Source organism: Leopardus geoffroyi, chromosome B1 (assembly GCF_018350155.1).
Source record: "Leopardus geoffroyi isolate Oge1 chromosome B1, O.geoffroyi_Oge1_pat1.0, whole genome shotgun sequence".
Lineage (NCBI taxonomy): Eukaryota > Metazoa > Chordata > Mammalia > Carnivora > Felidae > Leopardus > Leopardus geoffroyi.
The window spans coordinates 175360820-175373015 of NC_059327.1; the positions used below are offsets into that span (position 1 = coordinate 175360820).

The 12196-nt window shown below is 37.7% G+C and overlaps 1 protein-coding gene across 1 annotated transcript in view; it reads right to left on the minus strand.

The window, feature by feature from the left end:
* The window catches only part of DTHD1 (death domain containing 1), a 63853-nt gene extending 54437 nt beyond the window's left edge, over nucleotides 1–9416 (minus strand). Inside the window, 3 exon segments of the mRNA XM_045474295.1 lie at nucleotides 1617–1944; nucleotides 5710–6325; nucleotides 9045–9416. Of these exon segments, the coding sequence (XP_045330251.1) occupies nucleotides 1617–1944; nucleotides 5710–6325; nucleotides 9045–9315 (1215 nt within the window). The 5' untranslated portion in view covers nucleotides 9316–9416.
* Nucleotides 9417–12196: the final 2780 nt, after the last annotated feature.

A 12196-nucleotide genomic window follows, 5' to 3' on the forward strand; every position in this document is an offset into this window, starting at 1 on the left:
AATAAATGTATTTTTAAATTTAAATTAAATCCCCCCCGAAGATGTATAGTGAATGAACAGTCCCATTTAGTGTTTTCATAAATATTAACTATTTTTGGAATCCTATGTTCCTTTACCAGAATAAACTTTAAATATTGGCCTTTAGGGGCACCTGGTTGGCTCATTTGGTTAAGCATCCAACTCTTGGTTTCAGCTCACGTTATTTCATGGTTCGTGAGTTTGAGCCCCCCACTGGGCTCTGTGCTAGCAGCCCAGAGCCTGCTTGGGATTCTCTCTCTCTCTCTCTCTCTCTCTGCCCCTCCCCTGCACTCTCTTTCTCTCTCTCTCTCTCTCTCTCTCTCTCAAAATAAAGAAATAGACTTAAAAAAATTAACAGATATTGGCCTTTATCCAGAAAAGTCAACACTGTTTTAGGAAATTCCAAATTTCATTATTTGGGTAGTTTATGCAAACACTAAAGCACCTGTACCGTCAGCAAATTCTTCCTTCTGACAGCTCACAATCTCTTAGCAAAGTCATTTTTTTTTTCTTCCCCTTCATGCAGTGGGAATAAAAAAAAAAACTGGAAAGAGACATTTGTGTTTATTTTTTATATACTGACATTTACATTTGTAATGCATATATGCAGTCACACATTGAAGCTTTTTTTTATCATACAAAAGGGAACTGAACACATGAAGGAAAGCAAAATGATCTATTCGTGTAACCACCAAAGCTTAAAATGAGGAGGAAGGCTCTATTGGTCTGTTGGTAATTTGGTCTTTAACCTTAGTTCCCGTCAACTTTACGCTGATTTAACAATTGTTATATTCTGTCTTCAAAACAAGAATTTGTGACAGTAGAGAAGTTCAGAGTTATTACAATAAAGTCTAATTTATTAACTTCTAACACATGTTTATAGGCTACTTTTATCTTAAGTGCATTTACTCATTTGATCCCTATGACCCTATCAGGTAGACACTATTATTGTGTTCATTTTCAGATAAAGAAATAGAGTCTTGGCAAGGTTACATAATTTACCCACGCTAACACAGCAAGAAAGTATAGGACCCCTTCTGCAAACCCAGCCAGTCTTCCTCCACAACCCACATCCTAACTACCACATATACTGTCTTCTGTGTATAAACAAAACACAATTTATAGACTTAATAACTATCACCAGGCACGTGCGCACACACACAGACACAATTGTTCATTTTTTTAGACATATTTTCCCAACTCATGAATGATATAAATGAAACTAGTATTATCTGGGGATACGAATCTTCTTAAATTTAGACAGAGGTCCGTCACATTAGAAATTTTAGTCTAATGCTAGTCTAGGGCATGAAGCTGAGTAAGCCATGATTTTGGTATTGTTTTCCAGGTGAAAATACATTTGCTGGGTCCTAGACACAAGTTCTTCATTCCTAAGTTTGGTCAATAACTTCTGCTCTTTGATCTTTATAGATAGCAAAAAATAAATAAAAATTGTGAATTCACTGGTGTTAACCTAATCAGCCAGCCTTTCCACTTATTACACAATCTATCTATATCTATACACAATCTGGTAGCCTGACTAATATTTAGTAGAGGAGTCAAACAGCAAATGTAGATATAGCCAATGGTTTACCAACCTTGTAACTTCTTCTCATTCCTTCCAGTGAATTTGGAGTTAGGTAACTTGATCCAAGGTTTACGTCAGACACTTTCACCATGATGTCTCTGTAATTTCCCCTGTAACGTGCAGTAAATGGAATTGCAATGCATATTGGAAACGGAATTTCCTTTTCCATATCTGAGCACTCAACAGTGATGACATTACTGACCAACTCTTCATTATCACTCACTACTAAAGAACTCATGCTATTAATAATCCGGCATTCTAGATGCTGGAGAACATTTGATGGTGCTGTAATATAACAAGACACTTGGGGGCTGGTATCACTCAGTATATCAAAATACCTGCAGGGAAAAAAAAAGACATAATTTTTGCAATTATTTAGTTTGTGTACTGTATAGCTAAATGCGTAAGAGCACAAGCTCGAGAGCCACGTTGTTTTGGTGTGGATCCCAATTCTTCCACTTAGTAACTCTGTAACCTTTGGCAAGATACTCCACCTCTCTGTGCCTCAGTTTATTCAACTGTAAGACAATTCAACTCAGTTTATTCTCACAGACTGTCTCATAAGAAGGCTGTGAGAATTAAATAAACTAGCGTATGTTAAGTAACTAGAAAGCTATGCCTGACATAGTTGGTATTGTATATTATATATATTAGCTATTGTTACTATTGACATTACCACTATTATTTAGGTGGTTGATTTCTCAGTTTTGTTCACTTTACAAAATGAACCTGAAGACTTCTAATGCTTTTTGATAAACCAAGAACTTATACCTGAATCATTTACTAAATTTAAGGGAAGGAGACAAATATATATATATATATATATATATATATATATATATATATGTAATATATATCTGGTATTGGAATTATCCAAACACATTACATCAAATGATGATGTTTATTATGTTTTTGCGAAACACTGAGAAAGGTACAAAAATACTGTGAATTTATGATTAATCAAGGTAATTAGAAGCAGAATATTTACAATCCTCAAAGAATCAATACAAACACTTATTCTGACCACTTGTTATACTCTTGCTTATTATAACTATCACTTTTGCCAAAGATTTTAGAGTCTTAAACATTTAAATTCAGATTTGAGATCAGTCAGTCCCTTACTATTTGCTTGACCTTAAATATCAATAATTATTTTTTTAAATGTTTATTTATTTTGAGGGCCAGAGGGAGAGACAGAGAAAGAATCCCAAGTGGGTTCTGCATTGACAGCACAGATATGTCTATGGTGCTTGAACCCAGAAACTGAGATGCGGGCTGAGCCAAAACCAAGAGTCTGATGCTTAACCAACTGAGCCACTCAGGTGCCCCAAATACCAATAATAATTATTAAAATAGCTAATATGTCAGCTCTCTCTATGGACCAGATTTTAGGCTACACATTGTTTCTTTTTTTTTTTTTTCAAGATTTTATTATTTTTCAATAATATTTACACTCAACATGGGGCTTGAACTCACAACCCTGAGATCAAGAGTTGCATGTTTTACCTGCTGAGCCAGCCAGGGGTCCCCACGTTGTTTCATTTAATCCTTACACTAGGGTGTCAGGCAGGTACTACTGTCATCACCTTTCACAGGTAAGGAATCCATACAAGAATCCATCTGTCTTTAGTACAAATGCCCACATGTTCTAACATAATATTCTCAAATCACTCCAAAGCACTGGCTTCTTTGTCCATTACAAACTGAAACTAATGCCTAATTCACAATGGTGTGAACATGGAATGAGATAAAATATTTAAACTTCTCATAATAAGGGGTTAGCATAAAATATGTGCTCGGTAAATGTTAGATCTCTACATTAAAATTACCAGCTGTAGTTTCTCTTCTTCCGGTTACTTCACATTTCTCATCAGTGAAATGACTGAAATGTTGGCAATGTGAAAATATATAAGACGATCAGTATAAAATGCAGCATTCATACCCAGCTCTAGAATAATAAGGTCTTAACCATTTTTCAATTATTAGTAGATTGGATTTAATAGTGTCCTTTAACAAAGATATCAAAAAACAAAACAAAACATGTTGAAATTGTAGGGAGGGTCATTTATATTGATACTTCCGAACCTGTAAATTTAGAAAGAAAATTACCCAGTACATTGGTCTGTTTTTATATTCTCTGATGACAGTAATAATGGTACTTCAGAAAATGAGAGACAATTTTGGAATTGTTTAATAGAGAATACAGTGACTCAGCCTTGTATAACTTCAAAAATGATTCTCTTCTGTGCCCTGGAAATGATCTGCATACACTCTTCTAAAAGACAGATGAAATGAGTGAAGAGACCTATAAACGCTTCCATTTCCTCTAGGCTTAATCAAATAGATCTAGTCCAGCAGCTAAAATAATCAGATTGGTTTATTTTAGTCTTGTTTCCCTTTGAGTCTATACATACTAGGACAACAGAAGAAGAGATAGATTTCTTACAGAAAAATATCCAGCAAGGAATCACAACAGATTCCCAGCAAGATTTTGTTCATGACATACATATTTTAAGTGATCTGATGGCATTCTAGCCTGAGGGATTTAAAGGAGTCATCATCTTTATAAATATGCAAGCCAAGCACAATTGGTTTGGATGCTATGAAGAGGAAATCACTAACCAGGGAACACCTAGGGAGGTGTTAGAGGGAGTGGTTCAGCAGTGACTCATTAGTTGATGCTTTGAGTCATTTCTGAATATAAGAATATGAAGTGTTAATATTTTTCTCCAGTAAAGTGGGTAACTGCATATTAACTAACTTAATAGTTGTTTTTCAGGGGCAGTAGTTCTTTGAAACTATGGGGGGTCTTTCATACATTGAATGCACTCCTATGACATCTACAAAATTCATTAGATTCTCAGCCATGTAGGGACCTCACTGCTAACCTAACTCAACCTGTTCATTTTACTGATGAGATAGGTAAGGTCAAAGTAGCAAAATGAGTTGCTTGAGGTCGTTGACGCAGTTGTGGTGCTGTCCTGGAAACGGTATCGTACACCTGAAAACAACACCACACGTCATGGCAGAGAGGGGTTAAATGAAGTTTGGAAGTGTGTGGAGTTTGGAAGTGTGCGGGAGGTAGAGAAAGTGAGGGTTGTTGAGAGTGAAATCAATTATATACTAACATGAAGGCCAGCGTGAGCAGCTACAAAGCGATGCGGTGCTAGGCCCTTTACGTGATTTTCCCATTTGACCTTACCAAATAATCCCAGCAAGTATATACAATTTCTACAAAGCAGAAAATAGGGCTAAGAGATGAAGCAAGCTGCCCAGGGTCACAGAACTATTATGTAATAAAACAGGATATAAAACGTTAAGTCTTTCTGATTCCCAAAGCAATGATTGTTTTCATTCTTCTCCATTGCCTTCCAAGGATGTGATATTTGCTAGAAAACTATGGCTTGTGAATATTTTATTTTATTTGGACAAATAGGGATTATTATTCCCTTGTATAGGGGAGATAATTGCTGAAGTATATCAGTCAATTTCCACTTTTATTCTTTCACATGTCATGGGCTCTTTGGAAATCTGGTAAAAGTTTTGAACCATCTTCAAAGATAAAACAGGTATGAAAATACACACTTAGTTTTAAAAACTGCTTAAAGCTTACCCATGCCCCCTGGAGAGTACAGATACAGGTTAAGAATTTATGATAATTCATAAATAAATGTGAGGATTTATTTGAGGATATAACTAAAACAAATCTGAGGCTAGAAAATGCGTTTCCGGTATATGAACTCTCTGTAATCTCCTAGTTTCTTTTTATTATAATTGAAAGAGTAGTGATTTAGAATACCATTCAGGTTCTGGACAATTGTTCATTTAAACTGCTTCCATATATAGTCAATTCCTCTCCCTCTGGAGAAACATTGAGTGTTTGTTTCCTAAAACTATAAAAAAAAAAAATTAGTAATAGCTGCCACATAAATTTTGCTAAGAGTAATTTAAGCTGAATTATTGATTTGTAATATTTTGGGGGGATGATCTGAAAGGGAAATGTAAAATTCTAGTCATGTATAAATATTATTATAATCACTATAGAAACACACATATCAGTAGGCATTGTATAAGCACCACTCACATTAATTACATTTACTTACTCCTTTTCCATTATGTTATTCTTTTGCTTTAGATTCTCTGAATCATTGGAAAGGAGACTATTCAGATATCTGCTGGAGATATCACATGTTATTGAGGATGTGGTAATCTCTTCTCTTTGGTTCTCTGAGGTCTCTTGTATTTCTCTTTCTGTTGCCTGGATTATGTCATGTGTCTCTTCCCTGTTGCCATTTACGTTCTCAACAGTCATGTGTTCTGTTTGTTTATCATCTTCATTTTCTACATTATCTGGGAACATTTTGTTCTCTGTTTCCTCTTGCTCTGTTATATCTTCATTCAATGATGTATTGTTTTCTTTTTCCACTAAGTCTGAATTCATATGTGCTTTATTTTTTTTTAACTGGACCTGGTTCGTATAATGACTTTGCTCTCCATTTGTGGAAGAAACAGTAGCTGTTTCTATGACATTCTGTTCCCCTCTTGCAGCAATGTCTGCTTCTTTGATATCGTGAATGGTGGACATTGTCTGCAGTGGGGTACATTCATCATGCATGCCGCATAAATTACACATCTCCTTTTCTTCTTTCTTTAGAAGTGTAGCAGTGCTCCCCAAATATTCATTTATTTTCATGAGGCAGTCGATGAAAGTAGTCATTTCTACACACACACACACACACGCACAAATACATAAAAAGAATAAAATACAAAGCTGAAACAAATTATATTTCTCCACTGAGGTATGGCAAGATAACCTTACAAGCCTACCAAGACCCTTACCAGTCATTTAAGACGATCTCCCTCCTGAAGGAGAAGTCATTTGTACAACTGTCATTCTTTTAACATGTCTAGGAATTGGGGACAAATTGTTTTTTACTGTAGTGGCAAAGAGTAAGTCTAATACCTTCTGCGCATGAAAATACTTTGAATATTTGCAGGAGGATACCATGATTTCCCCTACACAGCGACAAAACTATTCAACTGAACTCAACATTTCCCTCAATCATTCCTTGATGATTTAGTATGACTTTGAGACTTGTTCCTTCTCCTTTTAAGGTACTATATTGTTTATCAGTGATCCACTTAAAGTATTTCCCTGAAATTCAGCAAAACACTTCAGAGGAGACTTGAGTAGCAGGTATACCATAGCCACATTATTTTTACTGGTGTAGAAACTATACTTTTTTAGGTACTTTGCTGGCTGCTATGAGAATTAAATTAAGTTTATACTATTCTTCCTGCTGAGCTTGTGATCATTTACAGTTTTCTAATCAGGCTTCCAAAGAATAGCTTTAATTGTACAGCTTCTGATTCTCTGATTAGAACCTGCATTAGCTACTCAAGGACTACTAAACCAAGTCAAACCTCTTCATGCTAGTGAAGATCTTCATCATCTTATTTGAAATAATATTTTACTCCATCCCCATGTCCTACCATTCTCTTCTTTGTTCATCCCTCCTCTGAGGTCATAGCTCATAGCTCAGGTCATTTGATCACTTCTTGCAGGCTTAGCAATTCTCCCATCTTTAGAATTCAATTCTGAACTAAGGAATGTGTAATTTAGGGCCCCATACATAGGTCAGTATTTTAAGAATCATCATTAAATCATCCTTTTACAAGTCTAGGTTTATCTTTGGGCTCCAATTCTCACAACTTGTGTTTTTGTCTTGTACCCAAGACCACCTTTATTTTGATCTCCTATTCTGGTAGCTGTGACCTTATCATTTTCCATGAATAAGTATTTGTCTTGATATGTTGCCTAAGACCATATTCAACTCGTTCCAGAGACTAGAGTCCTAGGTATGAGCTCCAGCTGCCATTGTCTGGATCATGCTGCCTCTGGGCAGATTTCCCCAATGCCTACCATCTGCCTTCTAGATAATTTCTTAACATTATCTACCCTGGATGCCTGATTGATGAGACCTGCCCACTTACCTTGACACTATATTATTTAGAGTTCGATTTCATGATACCACCCATCTTCTTATCTAGAGTAACTGTTGTCTGAGATCATATTCATCAGATACAATATTCTTCCTGTCATACTTCTCAGCGCCCATAATTGGGACTATTCCCAAGAACCTGCTCCCCTCTCAGTGTGTGTGTAAGGGAGTGCCCAATTCTATAGCCCAGCCCACCCCAGTCTTTCTACTGTTTTTATAATTAATGGATAAGCTCAAATAATTCTACAAATAGAACTTCATCATATTCCAATATAGAAAAACTGCTTGTTCTGTCTCAAAACAGGAATATTTTTCTGCTTAAAAATTTTTTTCTTACTGTTTATTTTTGAGAGAGAGAGAGAGAGCGAGCGCATGAGTGGGGGAGGGACAGAGAGAGAGGGAGACACAGAATCCAAAGCAGGCTCCACACTCTGAGCTGTCAGCACAGAGCCCGAGGTGGGGCCCAACCTTCAGACCATGAGATCATGACCTGAGCCGAAGTTGGTTGCTTAACCAACTGAGCTACCCAGGTACCCCAATTTTCCTACTCTTAATTGTGGATCCTGCTAATAATTGTGGATTCCTACTCTTAATTGTGGATCCTCTTAATTGTGGATTCCTTGCCTGGAATGCTTTTTCAAGATTCCTAATTTCCAGCTGCATGAATCCAATTCATTCCTTAAGATTCAGCTTACTTATTTTTTAAAAAAGATTTTTTTAATGTTTATTTATTTCTGAGACAGAGAGAGACAGAGCATGAGTGGGGGAGGGACAGAGAGAGAAGGAGACACAGAATCTGAAGCAGGCTTCAGGCTCTGAGCTGTCAGCACAGAGCCCGACGCGGGGCTCGAACTCACAAACTGTGATATCATGACCTGAGCCGAAGTGGGTGACTCAACCGACTGAGCCACCCAGGCACCCCACTTAAGCTTCAGTTTATTTTTTTAACATTTATTTATTTTTGAGACAGAGAGAGACAGAGCATGAACGGGGGAGGGTCAGAGAGAGGGAGACACAGAATCTGAAACAGGCTCCAGGCTCTGAGCTGTCAGCACAGAGCCCGACGCGGGGCTCGAACTCACGGACCGCGAGATCATGACCTGAGCTGAAGTTGGCCGCTTAACCGACTGAGCCACCCAGGCACCCCTTAAGCTTCAGTTTAAAATACAACATTTGATCTAGCAAAATTCCCAATTTCCCATTCTAAAAATGGAATCATTCTTGCTTCTGAACTCTTAATGTACTTTCTTTCTATTTCTTGAATGGAACTAGTTTTGATATCTCTTGCACTATTGTGCATTTGTCTTACCTTATTTTCCCGAATAGTCCCTTATGGACAAGACTCTATCTTAGCCTTCTTTGCATGCTCCTTAGTACCTCTTAAAGTGACTACTCAATCAACATTTCTTAGAGAAAGAATAAAAAGGAATACTTGCCTTGTTTCCAGATACACTGATTCTCCTTGTCAAGCAATACATACAGCTGCTGGCAGATAGAGCGCAGAGTCCCTGCAGTGTGCTCCAAGAGTTGGTGAAGGGCCCCACTGAGCTCTTGCCCCAGAAAGACCACTGTGGCTATCCAAGTGGCCCCACCAGCCCCTTCACAATGGCTATCTCCCAGGAGGGCCTGTTTTAGCATCAGATTTTGTCTCCAAATCTGCTTCAATATTTGGCCTAGTTTACCTGAGCCCATGTCTTCTGAATCCATTTATGCTCCAAGAGTGGAATGCTTCTTTTCTGCCCGCAAAGCCTTGAAGGTTTAGCGAATTCAAACTTGGCAATGGAACTTCTCATAAAATCTAGGAGATGATCCAAGTCAGCTAGCCAAGCACTTTCTCGCAACATAATACTTGATTCAGCTTCTTGTTGACCAGTGAAAAGTTACTAGGTGACCAAAGGAGGGGCGTTCCCACACCCTGGTTGCCATTGTGTACAGAATAGATTAATCACAGGGATAGAGCTAGCTCACACAATCCCACTCTCCATGGAAGTTTTACACATTCAGTACATATATGAGAAGCCCTATGTGCCTTTCAAGTTTTGAGGCAACAAAATATAGATTCTATGGTGGGATGACAACTTTATTAATCAAAGGTAAACTGTTTAACAGTATTGTCAATAAGATTCCTATGTGATAATTAAAAATATTTATGAATGAAATAATATGATGTTTGAATTGTTGCAAAACAATCAGGAAGTGTTGGAGTGGTATTGAGATGAGTTAAGATGGGCTGCTACTTAATTGTTGAAGCTGGATGTGGTTACAGGGAGGGTCTTTACGATTTTATCTAATTAGCATATATTTATAATTCTTTTATAATAAAGAGCTTTAAAAACAGAATCCTCTGCTAGAGTACATCTATTACCATTGGTTAGGTAAGTCAAATTAGTACCTTTTTATACAGCAAGCCTGCAGTGGGATTGAGACAGGTGCCTGGCCACTTTCCTCTGTGATAATTTCTCTCTAATTACATAAAATGCCCCTTCACTAAAATAAAGCAAACGTGAAGAGTGGCTCTCTCTGATCTAGCAAGGACTCTTCACCATGTGTAATTAAAATTCACATACAACAGTTTCTCACCACTACTAATGTTTCAGGTAGCACGTTATATATGAGGCCACTGCAATACAGGACTTGATATAAGAGAACCTGGGGGGGGGGGTGCCAAGGAATCCCTCCTCCCCCCGCTTCCTCCTCTCCAATCCCCCTCCCCTGATTAGAGAGAACATAGCACCTGGAGAGGGCAGTGCATTCCAGATTCATATTCTTTCAGAGATACTGGGATGAAGTGAAAGCTTTCCAAAGGGAGGACCAGACTGCTTCTCCCCAAGCCATCACATTTTCTCATTTGACACTGCGATTCTTAGAGCCACACTCATGATGCCTGGATGACAAGATAGGGAAAGAAAACCCAGTGAATAAAGAATAAAGAATGAACCACAGGCCTCATTACTGTCCATGCTGCCTGTGGTTTGAAGAGTCTTCAGGAAAAGAAAGGGAACGGCATGAAGCATGATGGCAGGGTGGCCGCGAGAGGAGGGCCTCTGTGAACCTTGGTTCACTGAAAAGGTGATTTCTTTTTGAGATATTAGTTCATACATCATGGGCCACTTTGTTTTAATATTTTTCACCATCTTCTCAATACTAAACGCTTTCTGCTTCAATTTTCTTTTCTTTTCTTTACTTTTTTTCCCTTTAACTCCTGAAATATGTATGTAATCCTCAGTAATAGTATATATAATGGCTTTCAGTCAATGCCAATTCTGAAAACTTTCTATAGCATTTTCTGTGGGCTGGGCTTAAGGGCTAGGCAAGAGGGCCTTTTTGGACTTGGGAGGGAGGTTGACACCTATCAGATTATGAAAATGCAACTCAGACTTTGTGAGAGATAGAGCAGACATATACATAAAAAGGTTATATACATAAAAAGGTTATGCAAGCTTTGAGGAGTAAAAAAGTAAGTCCATCTAGAGGCCTGGGAGGTTTTGGATTAGGAGCTATAGGATGGTCTGGATTTGAGCAGGCTAGAAGATAGAGAAAAGGAACATTCTAGGGTAGGAAATAATCACATGATCAAAGGCATGGAGGCACGAAATGACCCGGTGCAATCAAACATGGGAAAGCCTGGCTTTACAGGAAGATTCAAAAACAAGTAGGAGGAAGTGATGAAAGAAGGATCTAATAACTGAGGAGAGTCGGGAGAAGAAGTTGGAATTTTGTTTGGCAGGCAAAAGAGAGAAATTAAGTATTTTTAAACTAAGTTAAAAATATGACCAAAGTTGTGCTGCAGACAGTTTAGATGGTAGAGACCCAGGAGGCAGAAGGCTTGAGGGCCCGTATTAGAGCAGCAACAGTACAGGCAGGGAAGGAGATGTCTTGAGAAGGGGGTTGAAGTCAAGTGACTAGAACTCACTAAGTCATTAGAGGGAGAGGAATCAAAAGCATTGAAAATCCATTCATTGATTTAAGAAATATTTATTGGCCATTGGTGGAATCACTGTGCTTGGAGAGAGCATGAGACTAAAACGTTTTAGTTGAGATGAGCAAATAAATGAGAGAACAATTCAATGAACTAAGGAATTTAGGAAGAACGTTAGACTGGATGAGTAGATAATTTGATTAATTTTGGATTTGCTGAGTTTGAGATAGCTTAGGACAGTTCTTTGAAATGTACTATAAATTAAAAACAAAGAATAATATTGGAATATTTGAATGTCATCAGCAAATAGGTGATGGATGAGTCCCTGGAAATAGAAGAGATCAATGGAGATTTATACTATGCATGTTTTAATTGTTGAATAAAACTGATAGTGAAATGCTGAACATTGGACCAATACACCAATACACTTTTTTTTTTTCCTTCTAGATATGTGGTAAATTTCTTTCTCAGGGCAGGGGGGATTAAAAAAAATCACCCAAAAACATTTCTCTTCAGCCTCATTGACATTTGCTATCCTCAAGTCCAAACTTGTTCTCTGTCTGACTTCCCAAGTACATGTAATATTTGCAAAGTCAGACCTACCACTGGCCATTGCTACATTTACTTGTTAAAACAAGCATCTGCATGTTCCTGCATCTTGTTTCCAGT